At 42.3% G+C, this 24983-nt stretch overlaps 3 protein-coding genes across 4 annotated transcripts; 2 read left to right on the top strand and 1 right to left on the bottom strand.

The window, feature by feature from the left end:
- The first annotated feature begins 130 nt into the window (after positions 1 to 130).
- zbtb21 (zinc finger and BTB domain containing 21) lies at positions 131 to 6197 on the top strand. The gene is made up of 2 exons (XM_075486473.1): positions 131 to 233; positions 2554 to 6197. The coding sequence occupies exon 2, from the start codon at positions 2556 to 2558 to the stop codon at positions 5571 to 5573; it is 3018 nt and encodes a 1005-aa protein (XP_075342588.1). The 5' UTR covers positions 131 to 233; positions 2554 to 2555; the 3' UTR covers positions 5574 to 6197.
- A 2922-nt stretch (positions 6198 to 9119) lies between these two features.
- atg101 (autophagy related 101) lies at positions 9120 to 10534 on the bottom strand. The gene is made up of 2 exons (XM_075486472.1): positions 9979 to 10534; positions 9120 to 9888 (listed from the first exon to the last, which is right to left on the bottom strand). Exons 1-2 carry the CDS (start codon positions 10228 to 10230, stop codon positions 9484 to 9486), a joined length of 657 nt encoding a protein of 218 aa, XP_075342587.1. The 5' UTR covers positions 10231 to 10534; the 3' UTR covers positions 9120 to 9483.
- A 192-nt stretch (positions 10535 to 10726) lies between these two features.
- c2cd2 (C2 calcium dependent domain containing 2) lies at positions 10727 to 24650 on the top strand. 2 transcript variants are annotated; one of them, XM_075486471.1, is made up of 13 exons: positions 10727 to 11611; positions 11927 to 12022; positions 13573 to 13686; positions 16550 to 16651; positions 17334 to 17450; positions 18471 to 18579; positions 19367 to 19475; positions 19599 to 19663; positions 19749 to 19864; positions 19983 to 20145; positions 20603 to 20844; positions 21058 to 21325; positions 21565 to 22298. In XM_075486471.1, the coding sequence occupies exons 1-13, from the start codon at positions 11330 to 11332 to the stop codon at positions 21603 to 21605; spliced, it is 1824 nt and encodes a 607-aa protein (XP_075342586.1). In that variant the 5' UTR covers positions 10727 to 11329; the 3' UTR covers positions 21606 to 22298. The 2 variants fall into 2 exon arrangements, with proteins under 2 accessions (XP_075342586.1, XP_075342585.1); XM_075486470.1 differs by lacking the exon at positions 21565 to 22298 and adding an exon at positions 22310 to 24650 and having other exon boundaries at positions 10730 to 11611.
- Positions 24651 to 24983: the final 333 nt, after the last annotated feature.

The raw sequence follows: 24983 nt of genomic DNA, 5'->3' as shown, positions 1-24983 counted from the left end.
TCCCTTTAAATTAGCCCCACTGTGAGGGCTTCTGTTTACCCCGCCTCCTGCTCCTTCACCAGCCAATCAGTGCGCAGTGCACGTGACGAGCGCTCTTCGCGATGACCTCATCCCTGGTGTGGGATGACGTCAAATTCAAGATGGATGGAATCACGATCAGCTCGCAGAAATTTACACAACACTGAATAAAGTCCTGGCTGCGTGGACGGAAGACCGTTCTCACGACGGAACGGGTAAGTGTGGACAGGCTGCCAAACTTATCGTGAAATGAAACGAGCAGGGAGGGTGAAACGCAGCTGGTGGGGTGCTGTTAAGGAGAAGCTTTTTTCCCTTTTCCTCCCTGACGTAACTCGAAAGGGGGATTGTGCTGCTGTAAAACCTGACCAGCCACAACCTGTTTAGCAGGCAGCAACTGTGCCGAGTCGGACCGGGCTGAGCCGAATCTTGAGGGGGTGGGGGGACCGAGAGGAAAACAGCACTTTCACCGAACATAACGGTTATATTCACTATCCCACACACACACACACACACACACACACGCACGCACACTCCGAGCCACTCTGTCCGCACAGTGACTGTTTTCATTTCGGGATTTACGGTCCACAGAAAAGGCGCTCAACTTTTTCTTTTTCTTTAGTTTTTTCCGTCCCTGGTGTTTTCCTCGCGCACTTACAGTAACGTGCGATTGCGTTTCTCACCGAAAGCAACGCTTCTATTTGAGAAGTTATGACAGGAGAAACCGAGCCACGTCTCATGGATGATCTGATGCCGAAAGCCCCCCCCCCCCAGACAGAGGAAGCCGACACGGCGGCACGTTCCGCAGTCCTGAGCTTCGACCACGAGTTTTGATTAAGAGTCAACCGAGCGATTTCTAGTTTAGTTTTTAATGAATGAATGAGCTTCTTCCCATGGACATAAATAGAAAGTGTCAGCTGCTCAATAGAAGTAGCTCCCTTCCGGTTTATGTTTTCAAAAGAGAAATGCTTTGCGAAATCAGAATAATCGAAACAAAAACAAAATTTTATTTTCCTCTTATATTGCCTTTAAACGGGCTGTTGAGGGTACACTGCAGTGTTATAAAACCCACACAGATCCTGATGGGTCTCAGAACACGGTCTTTAGATAATTCTGAAATTTCAGTAGATGATTATTTATCCAAAAAATTATTGCAATCGATTGTCTGTTCATTTTTATGCCACAATCATGCCATAAGCCTACCGTATACTATAATATATATCATATTTATCTATGTGTATATCATATCATATCTCTTATAAATGCATATACATGTATACATATTATATGTATATGCAATGTCACAACATTTATGTCCATCCAGAGTTGCATTAATTTTTCGTCAAGGTCTTGTTGTGATGATGGTCTTCTCGAGCACATCAGTAAAATTCTCAATGGGGTTCTGGTGCTGACTCTGTGGTGGCCGATCCACGTGTGAATATTATGTCTCATGCTACCCGAACCACTCTATCACTCTATAACAGGGTAAATCCGGACTCATCCGACCACATGGACCTTCTTCCACTGCTCGAGGGTCCAATCTTTATGCTCCCTAACAAATTGAAGCCCTTTTTCCCGATCAGCCTCACTTATAAGTGGTGTCCTTAAGGCTCCACAGCTGCTTAGTCCCAATCCCTTGAGTTCCCTCTGGATTGTGCACGTGGAAATGTTCTTACTTTCACCATTTACCACAGCCGTGAGTTCTACTGTTGTTTTTTTTTTTACGATTTGATTTCAGGAAGTGCAGGATTTTTTTCATACAGGTGAATATAGACAATTGTGCAACAATAAACACGATTATCACAATGTAATTTTTTTTCAATCGTGACAGGTCTACTAGTCTACAAGTGGTTGTAAATGGAGCAGAAGCAGCGATGGTCTCCTCTTTGAGCACACATGAAGTTATTCATTATAGACGGGTTTATTGATTAGCCGAATATTACAGAGAACTCTTAATCATTTTATTCCTGAGATCATTCTGTTCTGCAAAATACACCATCAGTATGTCTTATGTTGTACCTTCAGCAGTCAGTCAGCAGTTGGGTTTGTAGTTATACAGAAAATAGATGATCATGCTGTCTTCAGAAATCATTGATTCCATTGAAACCATTACTATTCTTTAAGGATAATCTCTTGTTTCCATATATATCCCAGCTGAAATGAAATATATACCTTAATGCGTTAAAATTCACTCATTAGAAAGAGAGAAAAAAAGAGTACTTTCAAGACCTCTCTGAAAAAATTACAACGTTGATGCAGAACTGCAGTGAAATTTCTTATTTCTGCTTGTTGTTGATTTTTATTATCAATGCTGATATTTATGTAATGTCACATTTAATTGATCATGCAAAGTTGACAATTGCATTCATAGCCTAGTGATGTCTTGTTTCTGTGCTCCTCTCAACTATTATTTTGATTGTGCAACAGTTCATGCACATCTGCATGAAAGCTAATGGAAAAACCCACTTTCTGCACATGTATTCATCAATTTCTTTTTTTCTATATTCCTAAATGAAACGTGTGCTTCTTTTCTTTCAGCCATGGAGAGCCTAGTGCATTACAGTAACCCCTCTCATGCCCTCTCAGTGTTGGGGGTGCTTAATGAGCAGCGGCTGCGGGGCCAAATGTGTGATGTGGTACTGGCTGTGGCAGATCAGAGGTACCAGGCCCATAAGAGTGTTCTTGCTGCCAGCAGTGAGTATTTCCAGTCTCTTTTCACACGGATGGACGCAGAGACACTGAAAGTTGTAAATCTGGACTTCTGTGAGCCTGACGCCTTCGAGATAGTTTTGAATTACATTTACTCCTCCTCACTCTTTGTGGACAAAGGCAGCCTGGCAGCCATTCAGGAGCTGGGGTACAGCCTTGGAATCCCTTTTCTCACAAACATCGTATCAACAAGGCCACATGCATCCTACTGTGTGTCCAGAAAAAGGCTTGAGAATGATGTCCACACAAGAAGTGTCATTGTGTGTCGGGTCCAGAGGGACACAGCCCATGCCTCTCGCTCAAATTATCAGGGAAAAACATCAGAGAGATCATCATCTCCCCACTCTTCTCGGGGAGCAGCTCAGCTTCCATCTGAACACAATTCACATGAATCGACTAGAAACTCTGAGTCCAGCAGGAAATCATCCGAACGGAGTGAAGCTTCTGAGAGGAAGTCCAGCTATCCGTATACCACCATATTAAAAGGGAACTCATCACACATCACATCTGTCAGGCCCCAGCTGACATCATCAGTTTCTTTTAGTGATGCTGAGGTTCAGCACAGCAGGCTGCAGGCTGCCACTGACCAGGACACGAAAGAGCAGAATGAGGAGCCGGAACACCGCTTTCAGGGTCAGGCCAGTGAGCTTAGCCACATCATTGACAGGAGCGGGCCCCTGATAAAAAGCCTTCTCCGAAGATCGCTATCTATGGACAGCCCTGTTCCGGTTTTCTCCCCCACACTGGAGCTCAAAGAGCTGCAAAATCGAGAACAGTCAGTTGTTAGAATGGCTTCAAAAGCATCTGGATTAGAAACATCTGCCCACAATGGCAATTCTACAAGCGCATCGCCTCTGGTTCTCAGGTCAAAGTATTCCAGCAGGTATGATAAAGAAACTCAGGTCGAAGGAGATGTCAGTGTGAAAGCTGAGCCTAGCAGTCCACTCGCTGACCCCATGGACATTATTCGGATCACAGTTGGAGATGCTTTGCCAGTCAGTCTCAAAGACTTCCAAACAAATTATGACCAGGACTCCAGGTCAGACTTCAATCCTTCAGGGAAAAGAAAGGACAGGCCAGACAACAGAAGGTACCCATTCAAGAAGAGTAGATTATTCAAAGAACATGCTCTTTCACTCGATGTGAACATGACCAAAACAGTACCTCAGCATGTCAGCAGTGACCCCAGTGAGAACAGTGGGGAGCAGCCTCAGAACAAGATTTTCAAATGCTGGAATTGTTTGAAAGTTTTCCGGTCCAGCGCTGGACTACATCGTCATGTAAATATGTATCACAACCCGGAAAAGCCGTATGCTTGCGACATCTGCCACAAGCGCTTCCATACCAACTTCAAAGTGTGGACACACTGCCAAACTCAGCATGGTGTAGTACAAAACCCAGCATCATCCTCCAGCTCCTCTGTGCTGGATGAGAAATTTCAAAAGAAGTTGATAGATATTGTGCGGGAGAGAGAAATAAAGAAAGCTTTGCTCTGGAAGCTGAAGAGGAATAAACAAGTTTTGCAGTCTCCTTCACTCGCCAAAAAGAGATCAAGGAACAGCTTCATATGCCCTTACTGTGGGAAATTGTTTGTGTTCCAGTCTCAGTACCGGCAGCATTTAAGGACACATCCTGCTGAAAAGTCTGACCAGGACACAGGCAGCGAGAGCATCCTCTACCAGGAACAGGATGAGATCACTCAGCAGAAAAACACCGGCAGTGATGTGTACTCCTGCCGGCTTTGTAATATGAAGCTGTCATCGCTCTTAGAGCAGGGGGACCATGAGAGAGGCTGCCGTCATGCAACTGTATGCCCTTACTGTGGCCTCCGATTCTCTAGTCCAGTTGTCAAGAAGGACCACGAGGCGCATTGTAAGTACAAGAAACTGACATGCCTGGAATGCATGCGGACCTTCAAGTCCTCCTTCAGCATATGGCGCCACCAGGTGGAGGTCCACAACCAAAACATGATGACTGTTAAAGACCAGATTCACCTGAAGCACCAAGAAGACATCGAGGAGGCGCCTGAAATGCTCAAAGAGGAGCATTACAGCGATGAGCCTACTGCCGCAGGGAGCTTTCCAGAAAACGTCAGTTATAGTGACTCCTCAGGTCCACCCATGTATGATTCAGAAGATTCCTCGTCTTATGTGCCTGAGGACCTGAGCATGAGCCACCATGGTAAACTGGTGGTGAAGGAGGAGCCATTAGAGGAGGCGGTGAGTGACAGAGACAGCACAGAGGCTGCCAAAGCAGAGGAACCTGGGGTGTGGCCGTGTGAAAAATGCGGCAGTCTTTTCAGCTCTCGCAAAGACCTGGAACGACACCAGGAGCTGCTATGCCACATCAAACCATTCATCTGTCACATCTGCAACAAAGCCTTCAGGACCAACTTCCGCCTTTGGAGCCACTTCCAGTCCCACATGTCGACTGCTAACGAACCTGGAACCAAAGAAATGGACAGACATCCATCGCCTCTGTCTCCCTCTCCTCCCCTGACCCCCCAAACCTCGGAGCGTCCCACCCCACAGGCCTCCGTGCTCAAATCCGCTCAGGCGACACCAGTCGCAGCGGAAATGGCCGAGGAGTCCAGCAGCCCAGAGCGCTGTAGCTCAGCAGGATCCAAGTCAAAGAGGCCTGAACTAGAACCCAGCAGCCACAGCCCTCTGTCAAGATCAAACAGCATGGAAAACCCAGGTGGCCCTCATGAATCAGACACATTCTTCTACCACGCGCCATCTCTCTCTGCCCTGACGTTCAAAAGGCAGTACATGTGTAAACTCTGCCACCGAACCTTCAAGACGGCCTTTAGTCTGTGGAGCCACGAGCAGAGTCACAACCACACGTAAACACTTAGAGTTAGAATTAACACACCTCAGCCTACAAAAACAAGACCATGAATGTATAGCTTATCTGCTTGCCTCTGATGTTATATTTTGAAGTGGCCATGTATGTTAGAAGTGTAAACATGAATGTGCAATCAATGCTAGATTCCTCTATTAGATGATTATAAAGGTTAACTCTTTCTTTCAAAATGATCTATAAGAATATATCTGTTTTCTAACATCCTTTATTCGTCTATTTATATTTGCAGTTGTAGGTGTTTTCAGAAAACAAAGTACAGAGTTGCTCCCCAGCTGTGGGACTTTTAACTTAAAGGTGTGGACAAAGAAGGGACAACTGTTGATAAGTGCTTTAAGGTTTTATGGCTGCAGTTCAAGTAAAGAATAATGCTTTTGCATTTATATTAGATCTGTCTTTTGGTGTGAGTGGCATCCCTTAAGATAATATTAGTGGCCTCAACGATGTATTCAATATGCACTTTGATAACAGTTTAGTTTTGTTAATGGAAGACACGGTGCCCATATGGTTTCAGGCTGAAAGAGTACAAATGAGTCTCCTACTGCCTTTCAACGTTTATTTGGGGTATTTCAATCAGACCCCTGGTGTAATAAAAAAAAAAGGATCTAACACATACTGTACTGTCTTTGTTGATCACTTCGGATGGATCTTCCTAATCTTTAGCCTGCTGAATCATTTCCAAATGTATGCATACAAATAAATCAGCTCCATCAACAATCATGATATAAAAGAACGTAAATGTTCACAAATGTTGCTTAAAAAGAAATCTCACCAGCATATTTGCAGCAAGCAGGCTTTCAGACAAGTAAAAAGCTCTGGTGTGTAGGAATCCAATTCATGGTTGCAAAACTGTTCTCAAACAGTAAAGCTTAAATTAGTATTTAGCATATTTTTGCGACAGTTTCTTAATCTCTAAAGTCTGCAGCCACGGTGTCATGAATACAACTTTATTTGCACTTGAGCTCTTTTGGGAATTAATTATGCTTCACGGAGCTTCGATGGCCTTATGCAACTTTAAAGATATATATTTTCAGTCCTGTTTTACATGAAAGCACAACAGAGTTTCAGATGACTTGTGACTCAGGCATTTCGAGGGGGCGAGGTCGAGAGGACGGAAGCACGAGGAAAGCAAATCTTTTATTCTGTGAAAAGTGACACGAGTGTTCCTGCTTCCTAAAGATTTATTATAAAAGATTGTGTTTTGATTGTATTCCAGTTGTATTCTTGTACAAGTATATACTTCTGCTTCAGCTTGATGGATTAGAACTTTGTCATAAATCGTCACGACTGCCGCCACGTGGGAGACCTCCGAGTGCTCCACACAAACAAACTTTCTTTCTTTTTCCCCACTTTAGGAGAAGTGGAAGCTGCGTTGTGATGTGAAATTCTTTGCAGAAGTTCTGTATTGCGAATAGTGCTCTTAAGTTCTTGTGAGAAAAACTATGAAGGTTTCACAGACATGATTAGACTTGTGTACATGGAAGTGTTTGTATTCTCGATTTTTGTACCAATTTTGTTAGTAAACAAAAGTTTGATCTTTTTAGTATTCCTGTGCTCTCACTGCAATAATCAATATTTGTATTAGCATTGGTTGCATTAATGTGGCTTTTTGGAGACTTGCAGCCGTTTTGTGTTTCAGTTTTCTACAGTTTTTGTGCTTCACTTCAGTAATAAAGAGTAATGATGGAGTATATGTGGTTATATACACAGTCAATTGTGGTATTTGAGTTATTTGTTGACTATTCTATACTTAAGATCAGGTTGTCCAGGTCTCAAAGCTACTGAATTTCAACATTAAAACATTTTCAGGTAGACATCAAAGTTGTCTCATTTCAGTCAGACTTTGTCTTCTTGATGAAAAATGTGATAAAGCTGCCTGTAAGAATATCTCACAGTCCAAGTTAATCTGTTCAGAAATTATATTGTTTACAGCTGACGTTTATTATAGATACCGGGTTTATTTAGGTGTATAATAAGTGTTAAAGGGATCCAATCCAATGCAATTTTACAGGCAGGAATTCAGCTTTTGTCTCGAGAAAATATTGACTGTCATTGAAATATTGTGCAGTACACAAAAGTTTAATATACTATCATGTGAAAAGCTTTTATATGTAAGAACATAATAATAGTGACAAATTACAACATTATCAGCAGTCTGTCGGTTTAGCAGCAATAACTTGAAACAATTGTTTTCTATCAGTCTCACATCATTGAGGAGACATTTTTTCCAACTCCTCTTCACAACAATGCTTCAGATCATTGAGGTTTGCAGCCTTTATGCACATCTCTCTTAACAACCCACCACAGCATTTAAATTGGTTGAAGTCTGAACTTTCACTGGATTATTGAAACCCCTTAGTGAGATGTGGGGAATCCCGTAAGATAAGATTTTTATTACCTATATGAACATACGCTGCTATATGAAAGTAACATAAGAAATTATAAGAATCGCAGTCTTTTTCACACACAACCATAGTAATCTCAATACTTTCCTTAGCGTTGCTGCTATAGACTGTCATCTTGTTGATACTGATTTGTGACAAGCTGACACAAACTGTAAAAATGACATATTCTTTTCTGTGTTTGGGATCGTTGTCCTCTTGATGACCTGGTTTCAGCCAAGCTTTAGCTCTCAGACAGATGGCCTCACGTTTGACTCTACAATACTTTGGCATACAGAGGAGTTCATGGTGGACTCAATGACTGCAAGGTGTCCAGGTTCTGTGGCTGCAGAACAAGCCTAAATCATCAGCCCTCCACCACTGTGCTTGACAGCTGATATGCTGTGTTTGGTTTTCTCCAAACATGCTGCTGTGCATTATGACCAAACATCTCCACTTTGGTCTCATCTGTCCAAAGGAGATTGTTCCAGAAGTCTTGTGGTTTGTTCAGATTTAACTTTACAAACCTGGGCTGTGCAAATATCATTTGCTGATGTCTTTCCTCCTTGACATTGTGTTAACACACCTTATTGCTCCAGACCATCAAACTCACACTTACTGATTATCAATTAATCAGTGCACTTGATTGTTAAAATGCATGTTTTTTGTTAAATAATATCAACACTGAGTTGTGTTTCATGTGTTGCCCTCTGATGTCATCATGTGCAGAAACCTTAGACCTGGAAGAGGGTGGACTTTCTTGTTCGAATGATAATACACATGGAATCAAAGTAATCTTAGGCACATGCTGCTTTCCTGCTGGCAGACAGATAACCCTGAGGCCGGGGGGAGCAATTTCAAGCTGTGGGCCACCGTGTCACTTTCTGACTGGAAACCAGGGAGTGCACTTAGGAAGTGTTTGCTGTTACTTGGAAAAACGACAAAATGGAAATCCTGTTCTAACGCATGTGTGTAAGGTCACACTCACCATTAAACTGTATCCAGAGAGGAAGTTTTCCCATGGATGAGGAAATCTGTTTAAAAAAACTCAGCTCTATGTTTTGCATGAAAATCAGACTTTATCTCATCTGTTACAGGGTTGAAGAAGCGATCTGTTCTTTTAAAAAAAAAAAAGCCAATTTGTTGACTCCATTGACACACAAGGAACAACATTTATTGTAAAGATTTTAAATGATTTACAGATGCATAATCAGCAGCGCAACCTATGGAAGGATCTAATCAGTGTATGATGTTATTACTGTGTTTCTAATGTGATCCTCGGCACCAGATGGATGGATGGAGACAGCTTGCCAACATAACATCTTTAAAATAAGGAATACGTCATTGAAAAATTAAGATTCATGCTAGATGGAATCATGGGAGACATCAGAGAAGTGATTATATTGACACTGCCTCGGGGCACAAAGAACAGCCTTTGTTTCTCGACTAAAATAAAGTTGTGAAACATTACTTAAGATACAAATAGATGATCCATGTCTTCTGTGTCAGAGGATCCTCACAGCGCCAGAGTGTCTTTTATCAGCCTTCTCATGGTGGTGCTTACAGAGGTGCCCAGTGAGTCAGTGATCTGGTAAGTGATTTTGTAAAGGTAAGGCTGAACATCTTTCAGACTAGTGTCGAAAACATTGTCCACTTCAGACTGGGTGGGCATCTTTGGCAGGTATTCGTGGCGGTTTATGACCTCAACAACATTGATCACCTTCTCACCCAGCTTTTCACCCACTTTCTCCCTGCAGATCTGTCTCTCCTGCTCATTCGCCAGGTTCACAACGTTAACTTTGATGCTCCACACTTCCCAGGGGATGCACTCGTCAGAAAAGGGCCAGCGAGACTTCTTCTTCTGGTAGAACTCCAGGGAGATCTGCCCCATGCCGTCGCTGCCAGAGTTGCTCAAAGCATCCTATAACCAAAACAGAAACAGCTCAGTCAAAAATAACAGGCCTCTCTCCAGTATGACAGTCAACAATCACGTGCTGAAACCACCAATTACCTTGAATTCAGACACAGCCTTCCTGATCACCCTGTCCAGCTCCTCTGACGACACCCTCACAAAGCTGAAATCAATAAAATCGCAGTCGATGTCCTGTGTGCCCACGGTGCCAATGGAGTAGGTGCCCTCTTTTTTATAGTGAAACTTCCCGGTGCTGCGATGCAGTAAAATGGTGTGCAGCAAGGCCAGCATAGCTTCTTCAACCTGCCGCGCCTCCACCGTCACTTCAAGAACCTCCGAGCGACAATTCATGGCGAAATTAGGCTTGTTTCCATTTACAAACGACGAATGGAGTAGGGTGACTGCAGCTCTTCTTATGACGAAGATATACTTTGTTTACCTCTAGAAATGGGCGGAGACTATCGAGCACCGTATGTTGCTGTTTTTCCCAACAAAACAGCTTTTCTATTCGGAAAACCTTACCTTCTTATCAAATGTATAAGCCCAGAGAGCAAATACATTTCAGCAAAACAAAGCTAGCAATATTTGTTACAACAGCAGGTCAGGATGTGTGTTGATGGCAGTGGGACAATCTACAGGAAGTTACGTAGTCCAAAACAGCAGTGAGTGCTGCAAGTGTTTTTCTCACTGAACTTTGACTTTACATTTAGCTTGATTTATTTTATATAATTTCAAAGATATATTTTTATTTAAAAAAATAATCTTCCAGAAGCCACGTTGCAGCCCCATTCGGGAAAAATACTTCGCATGAGGGCTGAACGAAAGCGGACGCTTGTAGTTCTCGCGTTGCATTCTGGGAGTTACAGTTTGTGCCACATATCCGTTTCTATAAGGTAACTTTGTACAGTCAGACAGAGCCGCAAAACAAATCCAGCGGGACGGACTGAACTCCTCACTTCCAGGATCTTTAACTGGGACTTTTATTTCATACCTGGATGTCGTTCGGTGGAGTGTAACAACGAACATTGGAAATAAGACTTTTTGGGAAAACTTTTGGGGCTTTTTAGCTAATGAGGAATAGCTAGTTTAGCGAACCGTTGCGAAGATTAGCCGACGAAGCTAACAACCGTATTCAATGAAAGGACTGTGTCTTTCTGCTGGGTTGTTTGAACCCAGACTACCTTTGGCTTTTTGACAATGGTCCAGGTCTCTGCATGCAGTTTGCGTAGATTGGGACCTCTGTATAGCTTTTAAAAGCTGCTACATAGCACAGCATGGACAACGATAAACAGAATTTGCATAGGGGGGTTGATATAAGTGCTGTTAGCAGTTAAGGGCGATTGTCTGTATTGATTTCGCCGTTCCTTAACCAAATAACTACTACAAGGATGTCAGGAAATTCCACAACGGAGGTGTGTTAAGCTGTGAGCACTGCTTTCATTTTCAAATAATGTCCGACTTGGAAAATTCCAGCTCCTATTTAGGTTTGGAGGACCCGCAGTGGCTATGCATGGTCACACTGTTTTTCGCATCCCTGGTTACTCTGGTAGTGTATTTCACACAATACTTCCAGCATTGGATTGTAGGGAATAAACACAGAGCAGCAGAGGACAATGCGGCGGAGGAGGACGCAGCCGCTCTGCTGGGATGGGCGCTGTCACTACAAAGCTGGAAAAGTCAGTGGAGGGGAGCCTGGTGCAAGGCTTTAAATGACGAGTCAAAGAAGCGTGGGGTAAGTCTCATGACCACCAAGCCAGCCAATGCCCTGTGTGACAGATGACTTCAGTTAAATCAAGTTTAACGTGTTATGTCATAAGACAGAGTTGCAAAAATCTGATATAATGATACCCTGTGGATTCGCATCCAACATTTTAACATTAGCCAATGTGGCTTCACTACATCTGTTTCTTGGAATTGTTGAGTCAGGACACGTGAGATTTCCAGTGTAAGGAGGTGTTCATTAACTGGCACCATCTTTCGAGATTGTTGTGAAATAATATGAAATAATCTGTTGTTGTTTTAATGGCTCTGCCTTCTTACTCATCAGGGCACTATTTTGTTGATTTTCGAAGAGGATGGTCTTGAGGCATCAGAACTGATGGTCAGCAAAGTTTCCAGCTTTCAGAAGTCTGCCAGGAACAAGGTAAAAATGCTGTAAAAATATATATATATTTACAAAGTTCAGCTGATCAATTAGTTTATTTTTCAAGTGGGCATCTGCATCAAAAATAGCCATCCTCCATCCCAGCTTTCCTCCTCTAATTCAACAGAGGGAACTTCTCAACAGTTAGACTGCTGCATTTCAGCTGGCAGTAGACAAGCACTGACTCATCAACCTAACAGATTTATTGAAGCCCCCCCCCCCTCTCTGAGTTTAGAGTCACCAGATTAATCGCCTTTGCGTTTTTTTTCTCCTGTACTCCGCATGCTCGCTAAGCTAATCGAACCACGCCACAAATGAACACTTCTGCTTTCATCAGTCATACAAATTGTGTCGCAACCTGCTCCAGAATGTGTGCAAACCAAACCGCCGCCAGAGAGCTTATATTTTTTCCGAGAGGTCGGAGAGGGTCAAACTGCTCGCCGTGTTTCCTGACATGGTCGGCTTTGCAGTGCTCCCCATGCAAACTCAGCCCTTTCTTTGTGATTGTCATGATAGAGAGCAGGTGCTCTGTTGTTGAATGTGCAGAGTTTAATGAACAGAGGCTTATTTTACCCACATGCTGTGTGTGTGTGTGTGTGTGTGTGTGTGTGTGTGTGTGTGTGTGTGTGTGTGTGTGTGTGTGTGTGTGTGTGTGTGTGTGTGTGTGTGTGTGTGTGTGTGTGTGTGTGTGTGTGTTTAAGAAGCTTATATAGCTGTGAAGCTCAGTGCTGAGGAGGAGCAGGTGGACAGGAATGCACAAGCACTTATATTTATGTTTTAGTTTCCTCATACTATCTCATTATGAAACTGGCCTCAAAGTCACTCACCCTGTACTGATATCAGCTCGAGGGAACTGACTGAATCTGTTTCTTATAAGAGGATGACACTTTTCCAACAGTGGTAATTTTTTCATTGAAAGGTGCTTTCCATTGGAAGCTGCCATATGTGTGAACAGAAAGTCTATATATGGGATTAGTGTGGAATTATCCAAGGTTTTATTTCACCCTGTTTGTGGGGCAAGCTTCTGGTGTAAGATTTCACACTGAATAAGACTTTATGTATTAGTATTTAATAATGAGACTTAAAAAGCTTTTCACACAGCACCTTATGATTTAAGGTGCTAAGCCTCCTCACAGTAGTGGCACACAATATGTTTCATCGGTGGACGTGATAAATATGGTGAATCTGACGGGCACTAGTCACTTGTCACGTGAGTCAGCCTTGATTGCTGTAGAGGTATGATCATGGATTGCAGTGAATGATACGTTTCATTGGCTTAGGTCAGCCTCAAGCTGACTGATGGCTCTTTTTTCCCTCTGGTACAATCAGCAGTGACATTATGCAGATATGTGAGAGAGACATACACCACATAATGTTGGGGTTTGTCAGCTGTATAAATGTATGTACATGTATGTGTGTGTGTGTGTGTGTGTGTATATATATATATATATATATATATATACATGTGTGTTGTGTGAGAGAGACTGCATCAGTGCTTACATTCTCAGTGGATTTACATTACACTAATGCCTCACTTTGTCTTCCAACAGGCCGCTCGCTGCAGTGTGGTTGGGGAGAAGCTGCAGTTCTCTCTAGGCGCAGCGTCGACAGCCACAGCAGATCCTTGGAAATATACAGCATGTATAGCCCCACTAGAGCTGCAGGTAAATTCTCTATCAAGCTGCGCATTTCATGAATATGCACCGCTTATTTTCTTTTGCGAAATATCCTTTTAATGATGAGCCCCCCCTGAAAACAGAGTTACTTCCTTTGGAAATCATTGTGGTTTAGTTTAATAGGAGAGTTTATTGGACACGGTGCGCTGCCCAGCATTAGCTCACCGCTGGCATCGGCATTAGATTTAATGGTTAGGGTATCTTTCTGTGCTTGGCAAATGTCCCAAAGTGCTCATGAAACATCCACGTCAGGCCATTTGTCGGGGGTCCATACAGGATTGATGACGGTGTAAAGTTATGACCAGATAAGTAATGAGACCTTGTTCTTACTCAGAAATTACTGCAGTTTGTATGATTTTTTTTCCCTCTTCCATCTCTGGATTTGCAGCATGGTTGAAATAAAGTGGAACTAAAGGTGTTGAAGTTTTGCTGTTGGTTATACTGTCCATTAGCCTCCGTTTAGCTTTCGTCCTGTTCATATTTTCAGTGTTGAACCTTCACTGATTGTATAGAGTAAATGGCTACATAAGCTACCCCGATTGTATTAAGACTATCCTTAAGCCAATAAGGTGCTTGTCACTATCCTAACCTCATTGCGCTTTAAATACAACCTGCCTTAAAAGCTAGATGGCTAAAGTCAGGAGTAGTGTTTTTGTTTGTTTTGATCGTGAATCTATTGTTGTTGCAGGGCCATAAAGGAAGCCTCTTTCCTCCTTTTCACTCTCACTGTTTCGGATTAGTCTGGAAAAATCAGACAGCCCTTTGAAATCTTTCCATCCATCCACTGGAGCATTTGATTGACTGAGATCCAAGCTAGAATACTCGTGGTTCGTCCTGTGATAAATGCTGGGATATGCGGGACAGAGGCCCCCAGGCATGTAGTCTTTATGAAGATAATGATGATACAGCCAGTGCACTAGGTGTGCTGCTAAGAGTACTTTGCTTTTTAACGCTCTTCTGCTGCATCACATGGCACGCAGCATGTGATGAGGAGCACCCAGGTCACATGCGTTCTCCTAGTTGTAATATTCATGTATGAAATGCAAGCACTGTGTTTACTCATCTATAGAGTGACTTCATAGCAGACACTTCCCTTTCCAAACCACTACGTTGCCACGTAATCAATTAATGCACGAATGTTCTACATGAGAGGAAAATGTCTGTTCCCATGTATCAAAGGAAAATTCCAGTCATTTCCATATCTATTATGAGTTCTATGATTAAAAGGGCCAAAAACAATTAGAACTGATCCAATACTGAGCACGAACGCTATACCTGGTAACTGCAAAATAGCTACAATGTTTCCCTGCCAGACGTTTGTATTTAATGATCTGCAACAGGTCTCTCCTCATCTTGCTTGCAGTTGGATTTTTCATGAGCTTTGCGAGATCACACTCACTTGAGGATCAATCTCACCGGGCTCCAAGTTAATTCTTTCAGATCAGTCGGAGGTTTTTGGTTTCTTTTGTCGAAATGAGTTTAGACTGCGTTTACTGAAAGAACAACACTGAAGGCTTGTCAAGTGTTAGATCAATAGTGCCTTCAAAACAACTTCCACAGCCAACTTTCCACGGTTTTAATTGCCAACAAACCATCCAATAGGTGTGATATTTCCACTGTTGTAAAACCAAAAGGTGATGTGGCTTCATCATATACACTTATACCTGTTTTGGTAAAAAGTTTCAGAGTTGTGAGACCTCTTCATTCATTGCAAAACTTAATGCTTTCCGACGTGACATTTTAATGCGACTTTGTTGTTTTTGTGACTAGCATTAACGGCTCTGTTCTTTCGCTTTTTCTCTCGTCTTCCTGTAACAGCTCACCTCCTACAAGGTTTCTGAGCAACATCCCTGTCTCTGTAAGGATCCAGTCCATACAGATGTCAGGCACTTAAAATAACAGTCTGAGCCTGTCGTTGGCGAAGACAGGCACTTCACGTTGATGCAAACCGTTTCCCCTTTGGATTACGTCTCAATCGTCTTGCAGTCGTCGTTTACAGTGACAGAAAATAGGGCCCAGGTTTGAAAATACCAGAATTCTCTTTATTGTTATTATTTCAAGTGATTTATGTAAATAGATCCAGCCCTGTAACTATTGGCTATGATGTTCTTCTGCCATCTAAGCATTCCTGTTACTCTCTGACGAGGCCTTTGTTTGGCATCAGATAGGCGCCTGTTCAGTCCTACACTGGAATCCAGACTTGCTGGGGCAGGATGGCCCAGTCTATTTTTCTCTCACTCTCTTTTCTCCCCTGTTTATTTTACAAGCTTCTCTCTCTCTCTCTCTCTCTCTCTCTCTCTCTCTCTCTCTCTCTCTCTCTCTCTCTCTCTCTCTCTGGGAGTGATGTGATGTGGGCGATGATATAGTTGTTGATGTTATATAAGGAACATTTCTCCTGTGTGTCGGGCTCAAGAGGAATTTCTTAGTTTGTCTCTTACAAGTTATTTTTGAGCTTGTGAACAGAGAAGTCATTAGAAAATACATCGTAAAAAAATGAGGATTGTGACGTTTTTGTACAAGTAATTGTGTGTATCAGCAACTTTAATAACAGTGGACTCTCAATACATTCATCATGTTTATGGTTATGCCATCCTAATGGTACAAATTCTTTGTTTTTTGTGAAAAATATTGTAATTAATACCAAATAGATATTGGTATTTGTTTAATTGAATAATCTCACAACAAAGCTGGAAATGTATCTTCAGGTAAGGAACCAAAATTCCACAGTAAACCTTGGATTTATTTTCCCCTCGTGCCCACTCTGAAAACGTCCAGTGAAATAACTTACTGGCACTGCAAGCACGTGTATTAAACACGCATTCACGATGCCATTGTATTGTCTCTTTGTTAGCTTCATCTACATATGCGAGAAGCTGAAGATGAGATTAAGGTGAGCTGGGAAGTTTCTCACCTGGAAACAGAGGAGCTGCAGGTGACGCCCACTTTCACCCAGGTAATTTTGAAGCTGCGCATAAAAAAGACCTGCAAGCTGCGGGTGAAATGTTTAAATCTGACTGAATGACAATGTTTACTTTGTGTTCTAATCCGTGACTCTCATGAAAACCTACTGTCTAAGAGTTGCTACCTTATTTGGGTTGGCATTTCACTGTAACCATAACCAAGCAACACACTGTGGTCAGTCTTTGTCTGTCTTGAGACTGTGAAAAGAAGGAAGTGACTCTGATAGGTTGTCAAAGGTCTAATGAGGAAGTCTAAGTTGGTTTAAAGTATTAAACATTCGATAAGCTTCAAATTTACTTTTAATTTTGATCCTTCAGTACATTTGATAACAAACATCTTCAGGATACACTGACTTACTAATATGAATATCGAAAAATAAGGAAATCTATTGTTATTGTCTTTATATAGGCTGATTATCACCGACCAGTGTCTGAGCAGGGTTAGAGGAGAGGTTTGGGGCAAGATTCTGTTTAGTAAACAAGTAACGGGTTTCACAGCAGTGTGGAGTAGCTCCTGTCGGAGGTAATTGTGTATAGTAAAAGATTAAGATCTTCCTCTTTTATGAAAGAAAGTAAGAACGGTAAAGGGGAGGCAGTGTTTTTTGGATGTTACGTTTCAGTTCGACACTGCAGCAGGGGTGTGATTGTTCTGTTGTTGTCCTCTTTCTCTACCAGGACGCCGCCAACGCTTGCAGTGCAGCAGCCATAAAGGAGCAGTTGAAACAGCTGTTATGTGCGACTCGTCCCTCTGTGCGAATGAGCTGCAGGCCTGCTCAGGCCTCAGAGGTCAGGGTGAGTGGACGACTCATGCCCCAGGCAAGAATGTGCTGGAACCTGGCTGAATTGACTTTTAGCTGCACTTTTCCTTCCAAACTCATCTTTTTTGGGTGACAAACTCAATTTTTATTTCTCACAATAGCAGCTCTAAATGCGTGGTGTTTCCTGTACTTTACTGGGGAAGTAGAAGATTCATTACTGTAGATAAAATGCTTTTACTGAGTTCATTGTGCTCTCGCTCCTTACAAAGGGCTCTTACTTATGTGTTCTTTGGCTAGTAATCACATGATGTCACACCGACTGTTTGAGCACGCCATGCATCGTACATTTATGTAAACAGTAATTAGAAGAGACAGAATAAGCACGACACAGTTATGACATGTTCTAAGTTTATTTTTGTCTCCATGAAGTGCTCCAGTACGTCTTACAGAATCTCATGTTAGAAACCTGTTTTTACCTTCAGCAAATCATTATTTAGCTTCGTTAAATAACACCATATACCCATTAACAAGGCCAAAAGTTATTCATTAAAACTGAGAATATGTAATTAGGAAGTAATGATTCATTCACCACGAATCATCAGCTGTTTTACCGTAGAGTGAATAATCCTTGGTCACTTGATCATCTGAGCTGCTCAAAGATTTGCAGTTCTGGTCAAAATCAGCCTCCGATGCTGTTCAGAGTTCTTCATGATGACACAAGGACTCGTTGTTTGGGCTTTTGGTATTTAAACATTTGTAGTTATGGTGCAAATTGTCCAGGAATTTGCATTAGAACTACTTGAATGCAAACATTTTAAGTACAATAAAAATCATGGACAAGAGGAACTCCTGTACACAGGGTCAATCCGCTCAAGAGTTCTTCACTCATGTTCAAACCATGCTTGTGATTTTGATTTGCAAATGCACATTTAAGAACGCATTTCTTAACAGTGTCGGCACGTGATGATCTCTGAGGCTGTGGTGTGACTTCTGTTTGAAACACCTCTGAATGTATTTCATTGCTCACCTTGTTGAGCTATGGTTCCTCTCATAGGAAGCACACAACAAAGTGGCGTCGCCCCCGAAGCCCCCTCGTGCCCACGACTGGAAGCTGCTTGTGAAAAACATCCGGGTCACACTCAATCACGAGGAGGATGCTGCAGGTTGGTTGCATGTCAACTTATGTATTCGTGTCAATAAAAAAACCATGGGCTGTATTTAACCAAAATGTTTAACTACCCTCCCTTTCACTCGCTTCACTAATCACGGAAGCAGACGGTACATGTTTAAAAAGGGTGTTTGGTTAATCATCTTAGCAGCATGGGACTGTATGTGTCAACCTGACGAATGTTTATCGCTGCAGACTGCGCATCTCTAGAGGCCGAGGAGATTTATTTGTAATCTGCCTTCCTGAACTGAACAGGGTTGGCGTTATGTTACAGTAATAGTACACCCACATCACCAGCACCACACCCAACATGGGGGCTCAGCACAGGACATGCATATCCCTTGGGCTCAGAGGAAAATCAAGGTTAATGATTGCTATTTTGAGTTAATGAGTGGCTGTTTAAAGTATTGTCCAGTGATTCACATTTTAGACCTTAACATCGCCTCCTACAACTTTGTTTTGGTAGTTTCTGTGACGAGTCATCCTCTAATAGTGAGTCAGCTGTTCTCTGGACTCAACACTTCCTCTTCAGCTTTTATCCCAGCTCCTAATCCTCCACAGCAGAGACATGACGCAGCACTCAACTCTACGCTGCATATTTTACAGCCTTCCAGTCAGGAACACTCCCACCTTAGTTTTATGTGGGACGTTTCTTCTTCTCAATCAATACCATTTACTCTCCTTTGACCTATGCATGGTTCATCGTGTATGTATATGCTGACCTCCCTGTTGATGAATGAGTGATTATTGGTGTGTGTTTTTTTTTTTTTTCTTGTTTACAGGCAGCATGAATCCTCTGTGTGTGCTGCAGTTAGACGACCCACCACAGAAGTTTAACACCTCGGTTTTGAAGAACACAAACAATCCTGCTTGGGACCAGCCATTTATCTTGTAAATTTGGCCACATTTTCCATCACTGCATTAGCAGTTTTTTTTTGTTTGTTTTTGTTTTTTTTTAAATAAGCAAAGTGCAGGGGTATGTTCCACAATTCTCTTATTTTTATGTCTCACCAGTGAATTGAATGGACGATCAAAAGAGCTCAATGTTCAGCTGATGGATGATGGACAACCTCCAGAGAGTAAGGAAAACTGAGGCTATTAGTTGTAACTGTCACATGTTTCGGTGCAAACTTACTCAATCAAGTTCCTCCTTTTTGTTCTCAGAGTCCTTACTGGGTCAGGTGTCGGTGCCTTTCGATCTTGTTAAGAAGGAGCCCAAAGGACAGCAGACATTTGCACTCATGACCAAAGACTTCGTGACTGGATCTCTCACTACTGACGTAAGGCCATCAACACAGTGACGTCGCATTTTCCTTAGACATCAACAGATTTGGCAGAATTTTGGGCATCTGTGGTTTTCATTTACACAGAATGTTAACTTTGATCTTTATCTTTAAGTTTACCTACCTGGAGCCCAGTGAGGTGAGGTCCTGGCACCCTCCCACTCCAGCCTCCAATAAGAAGGTGGAGATGGACCGTACAGTCATGCCCTGTGGCACCGTGGTCACCACCATCACTGCAGTGAAGAGTAAACCAGGGCGACCTCCCCCTATCAACATAGGTACAACACCGGAAGGACGGGGATGTTGCCACACCATTCTTCATATGTCGAGAGTAATCTGGAGATTAAACCACGAGATGTCTAATTCAAACTGATAATCTCTTCATGCTCATATAAGACTAGCCTCTATTTGTTCCTCTTGTGTATTAATATGACATTCAAGTGACAGGGCTTCTCTTTTTAAAGCTACTTTTATCAGGATTAAAGCTCCAGTATGGTACTGCATTTCTTGTGTTTTCCTGTTTTGATCTTTAAAGCTATCCTTGTGATACTTATATAACAGTATATTATATATCATAACACTACATTTACATAAGTTTGTGTTGACCTGGGTTTAAATTTCCACATCTCAGTACAATAATAGACATTTTAAATGAGAGTATGTCACTACTAAGCAGCTAGTTCGATAGACTTGCCCGAGAATGGTATCATTGAAGCAGTTTTTGTGTCTCCTCAGATCCTGCCCTGAAGCCGGTAGTCAACAAGCCCAAACTCGCCGAGCGTCGGGTTTCGGAGCAGGTGTCTATGCTCGGAGGCACTGTGAGTAAGGCCTTGTCCTCATCTGACACCGAGCTGCTGATGCTCAACGGAACAGACCCGGTGGCTGAAGCAGCAATCAGGCAGCTCCATCAGTCTGCCAAGCAGAAGCTCAAGTCCCCAGTGAAGAAGAGTACCATCATCATCTCGGGCATTGCCAAAGTAAGGATGAGCTGATAAGATTCTATTTACTATTTTGCGTCTGTTGAGTTTTTCCACGTTTGAATATGTTGGGGCTTGAGGAAGAGGAAGATTTGGTTTCTGTCTGCTGGTTAAAGTCACATAATGCCGAGAGACCTATCAGGAACTTCACAAAATGATTTAAATAAACGCAGCATCTTGTTTTTTTAAAAGGGAGCGTGCTTTATTTCCCAGACGCCCTTGTCTCAGGACGATGAGCTGGCTCTGATGGCGGGCTATGCTGCCGCGATGGACGCCTCGATGTCAGAGAGCAGCTCCACTCAGGATGTGACCATAGCGATTGCATCAGGGACCAGTAGCCCTCCAGAGTCGTCCGAAACCCAGGAGGGTCCCACCGGAGAAGGCCGGCCTCCAGAGGACTGGGAGAGCCAAACCGGAGAGGAACTCAACCATACTTCACTTTCCATGTGTGTATCTGAGGCGAGCTGCAAGAAGAGCAGAGGTAAGAAGTCACAGAGGGAACTCATTGATGGCTCCAACTGCGGATGGACACAACGGTGTCTCATCTTTTTAAGAGCATTATTAGATCATTCATAAATGTTTGTGCCTGGAAGACTGTACTTGGTGAGTTTTATGTTTGGCTGTTGCTCCTCAGTGATGCAGTCTGTTTTTGTGTCCTTTTCTCTTCCCTTCTTACTGTTTGAACCTTTCCTTTTTGAACTTTCACAACTGCCGTCTTAGAGGAGAGCAATGCTAAGCACACATTTTGTCCTGATGAGTAAGTTATTACCTCATGAGCTACTTGTAGCATCCTCGGTACTCTGGTATATGTAGTGTCTTCTAGTACTAGAGTAGAAAACCTGAGTTTTCCCTAATGTCAGATTCATTCTTTGGTTCCTGTGAAATCATTTAGATGATAAAGTTATAGTGGGCTGACCAATATAGTCAAAGTGCTATGAATATTTTTGGCACATTCACATAGATTACAACATATGCTGTGAGTAAAACGCCACACACACAATGAAAATCTGACATCTAACTGAAATTGAAGTCAAATCTAGAATCTGTATATATTGTTCAGCCTGTTTCTGTGGGACTGTTACTGAGACTGGCTGAAGTAATCCATGCAGCTTGAGGATATTCAGATTACTTGAATGCAGAAAGAATGTGGCTGCTACATCTTGCTATAGTTAGAATGTGTTAGCTGGTGATTAAATTACCATTTTAAAGGAATGAATAGTATTTTTTTTTTTTTCTCCAATTAATCAATGCAACGTGTTTCATTTGCAACAATTTCCAACTAACACGAATTCTGTGCCACTGCTGCTTCACTTCTCTTCTGGTCTCGCCCTTTCAGATACTTCACAGCATTAATAGTTACACCTCGTTTGTTTTTTATTTAACTCGCTACTTTTAGCCTTGAGTGGTGTCATCTTGACCGTGTCCTTGTCTCGGGCAGCGTTAAAAGCTGTTTTGTTTTCTACAGGAAGCTTCCTTCAGAAGAGTGCCAAGCTCTTCTTCCGCCGGCGTCACCAGCGCAAAGAACCGGGGATGAGCCAGTCGCACAATGACCTGGTTTACCTCGAGTCTCCGGCTGGAGTGGAGCGGGCCAGCCGAACGGCAACGCTTAGCCGCATGCTTAGCCGCAAGAAAAAGAGTAAGAGCAAAGCTAATGGCTCTACCTCCATGGGGGAGCCACATGCGTGACCCCTCACAGCCCCTCACCTCAGTCCCTCCCACAACTACCATCATCACCTCAGACGTTGCACTGGCAAACATCCCGGCTAACCTCCTCCCCCTAATGCCTGATCTGCATACTGGGGCTCCTGCACTGTGAATGGGAAGGCTGAGCAGATGGAAAAAGCCTTCTTTTATATTTATCCCTCTTCAACACTTCTAATAAGAAGCTGACATTCCACCTAAAGCTAGTGTGTGCATGTGTGGGTGATGGTAACCTGTCCTGGGTCGGTGGCTTTTCGAAGGATGTTACTGTGCATGTTTCTTTTATCTGATTTTATGCAACATTTTGACATCTTAAGTGCTTTTATGACCCGGTTGCGGTCAGACGGGACTCATATGGGTTATCCCTCCTTACCTCACTGATGGTGAAGAGAAAACTCCCTGCTGCGAACCGTACGTTTCCTACGGTGGATCAACAGGGCCAAAGACAAAGAGCAGAGTGGTGCTTGTATGATTTGCACAATTTGAGTACCTTTTATTTAAAGTGCAATGACTGAAGCTACTCTTATCGTTGAGACTTTCCTTTACTTCTTCATGTTAAACACATTCACAAAGGGAGTTCATCTGTTCACCGCACATCTGGCCCAAGTGAGAGGATTATATTACCACTTTGACACTAATTATGAAATAAGTTGTTTTAAAAAAAACTTTAAATGTATCCCAAATAAGACTTGATGAGCTATTTAATATTCATTTGGTGTATTAAGAGTCCTAGATTCATACATTTTATTTCTTATTTTTTATGCTGTAGTCTTTATGCCCGTATCAAAATAAGTCTTGATAAGGGATCAGGCAAACTGCAACTTAATGAAAAAATGGGAGGAGGAGGATGGGGGGGTGTCTGAATACTCTGAAAGCATTTATAAAAACTGTAGAAAGCAGATGTCCTGTGAAAAGATGGCAGAATGAGTTGTTTCGGACTAGGTGCTGACACGGAGATGATGTTTTCATGCACCATAAGTCATTCAAATAAGTTGACGGTTTTCTAAGCAAGAAGCCGAATGCTTTGAAGCTTCTGCAGTGTTTTTAAGTGATGCACAACTTTCTGTTTGTCTTCCGAAGAGGATTCCTTTTGTACACTACTGCTGTCAGCAGGGTTGTTCATGCGTCAAAAGGGAACTGAATGGACCTTTTATCCAGGGACTGTGATGCTACCCATTTTTGCCATATTTGTTAAATTAATTAAACATGTTCTGCTCTCGTTTCATTTCTCTAAAACAGCTGAACGGAAGAAACTCTCCTCTCTGTCATTTCCAGTTTTATTGGTTTTATAACATGTAGGTTGAACACAAGAACAAAACAGTGTGCACAGCTTTGCGGAGCAACCAAGTAGTCTGATTGCTTTTTCCTATTTTTTATTTTTTTTTCATCCAGCTAATGATTGTATTTTTGTGAGCAGCTTGTTTCTGTACATCCTTTTAACTACTGTTAAGTTATTCTGCTCGGAGAACCGAAGCAGCACAGTGACCGAATTGACAAATCGCCTTACAGTTACGCTGAGCTTGATGTCACGACTGCTCTTGACTTGGTCCTGAGGTTTCATCCATCATCAGACAGGCCTGAAGGACTGTAGAGAGCAAGAAGTCTATGCACATATCTGTTTACTGAGTGTTTACATTAATTGGACTACCTGACAATTGGCAACACTTTTTCTTATGACAGCACTCATCTGCAGAAACGGTGCAGGTGACTTTAAGTCGTGGTACATACACGGCGACGCTGCAAGTCATCCACCATCACGGTTTGGAGTAAAAAAAAAAAAAAAAAGAATAAATCCAGGTTCTAACCGAAGAAGATTCGGACAGAAACACCTGCACTCTGAGGAATGGAAGGGAAAACGGGTCTTTTCAATAAACCCTCAGCTACAGAGCCCTCGTTACAGCTTGCAAATATCAGCGACTGTTGTGCATTCAGTAAGGATTAGGGCCATATGTGATTATTAAAGCGCTTCCTTATGTTTGCCGTCTGCTCTGTGCACATAAAAAGTTAAGAGCTGCAGAATGTCAGTTATGTCCCTGCAGGAACTGTAACTAAAACACAAATGAAGAGATTTCATTTTCAGCAATAAATATTGAGTGAATAACTGAGATTGTGATGCCATTTCTTTCACTATTCTAAATGTGGATCACATCAGTTTTACAGAAACTTTTGTACATTTAAACTTGGAGGCTTGTGCGCTCTAACTATATTTCTTTCTGGTTTATGGTGTTTTAAATTACTGCTTTTGAACTTGATTGATGTACCTATGGGTTGTTTGGCAGATTATTTTTCAAATAAAAAATAATCAGCTTCCAAATTGATGCATAGAGTGGGGAAAAGAACATGTGCCAGGGGTCAAGAATATTTTCAAAATTAAAAGTTTTTAAAAGAACTTTTAAAAACAATGTTGTATATTCTAAGGAATGTACGATATATATTTT

This window comes from Odontesthes bonariensis, chromosome 16 (genome assembly GCF_027942865.1).
Source record: "Odontesthes bonariensis isolate fOdoBon6 chromosome 16, fOdoBon6.hap1, whole genome shotgun sequence".
Classification (NCBI taxonomy): domain Eukaryota; kingdom Metazoa; phylum Chordata; class Actinopteri; order Atheriniformes; family Atherinopsidae; genus Odontesthes; species Odontesthes bonariensis.
This window is presented reverse-complemented; position numbering and strand designations above follow the sequence as displayed.

Bases quoted from the DNA above. Each gene is read 5' to 3' on its own strand.
- zbtb21 (XM_075486473.1), top strand. From the start codon at position 2,556: ATGGAGAGCCTAGTGCATTACAGTAACCCCTCTCATGCCCTCTCAGTG.
- atg101 (XM_075486472.1), bottom strand. From the start codon at position 10,230: ATGAATTGTCGCTCGGAGGTTCTTGAAGTGACGGTGGAGGCGCGGCAG. The intron at 9,889-9,978 runs GTAATTGGTGGT...TTTTGGTTATAG, and splicing joins AGGCTGTGTCTGAATTCAAG to GATGCTTTGAGCAACTCTGG.
- c2cd2 (XM_075486470.1), top strand. From the start codon at position 11,330: ATGTCCGACTTGGAAAATTCCAGCTCCTATTTAGGTTTGGAGGACCCG. The intron at 16,652-17,333 runs GTAATTTTGAAG...TTTCTCTACCAG, and splicing joins TGACGCCCACTTTCACCCAG to GACGCCGCCAACGCTTGCAG. The intron at 17,451-18,470 runs GTGAGTGGACGA...TTCCTCTCATAG, and splicing joins CTCAGGCCTCAGAGGTCAGG to GAAGCACACAACAAAGTGGC.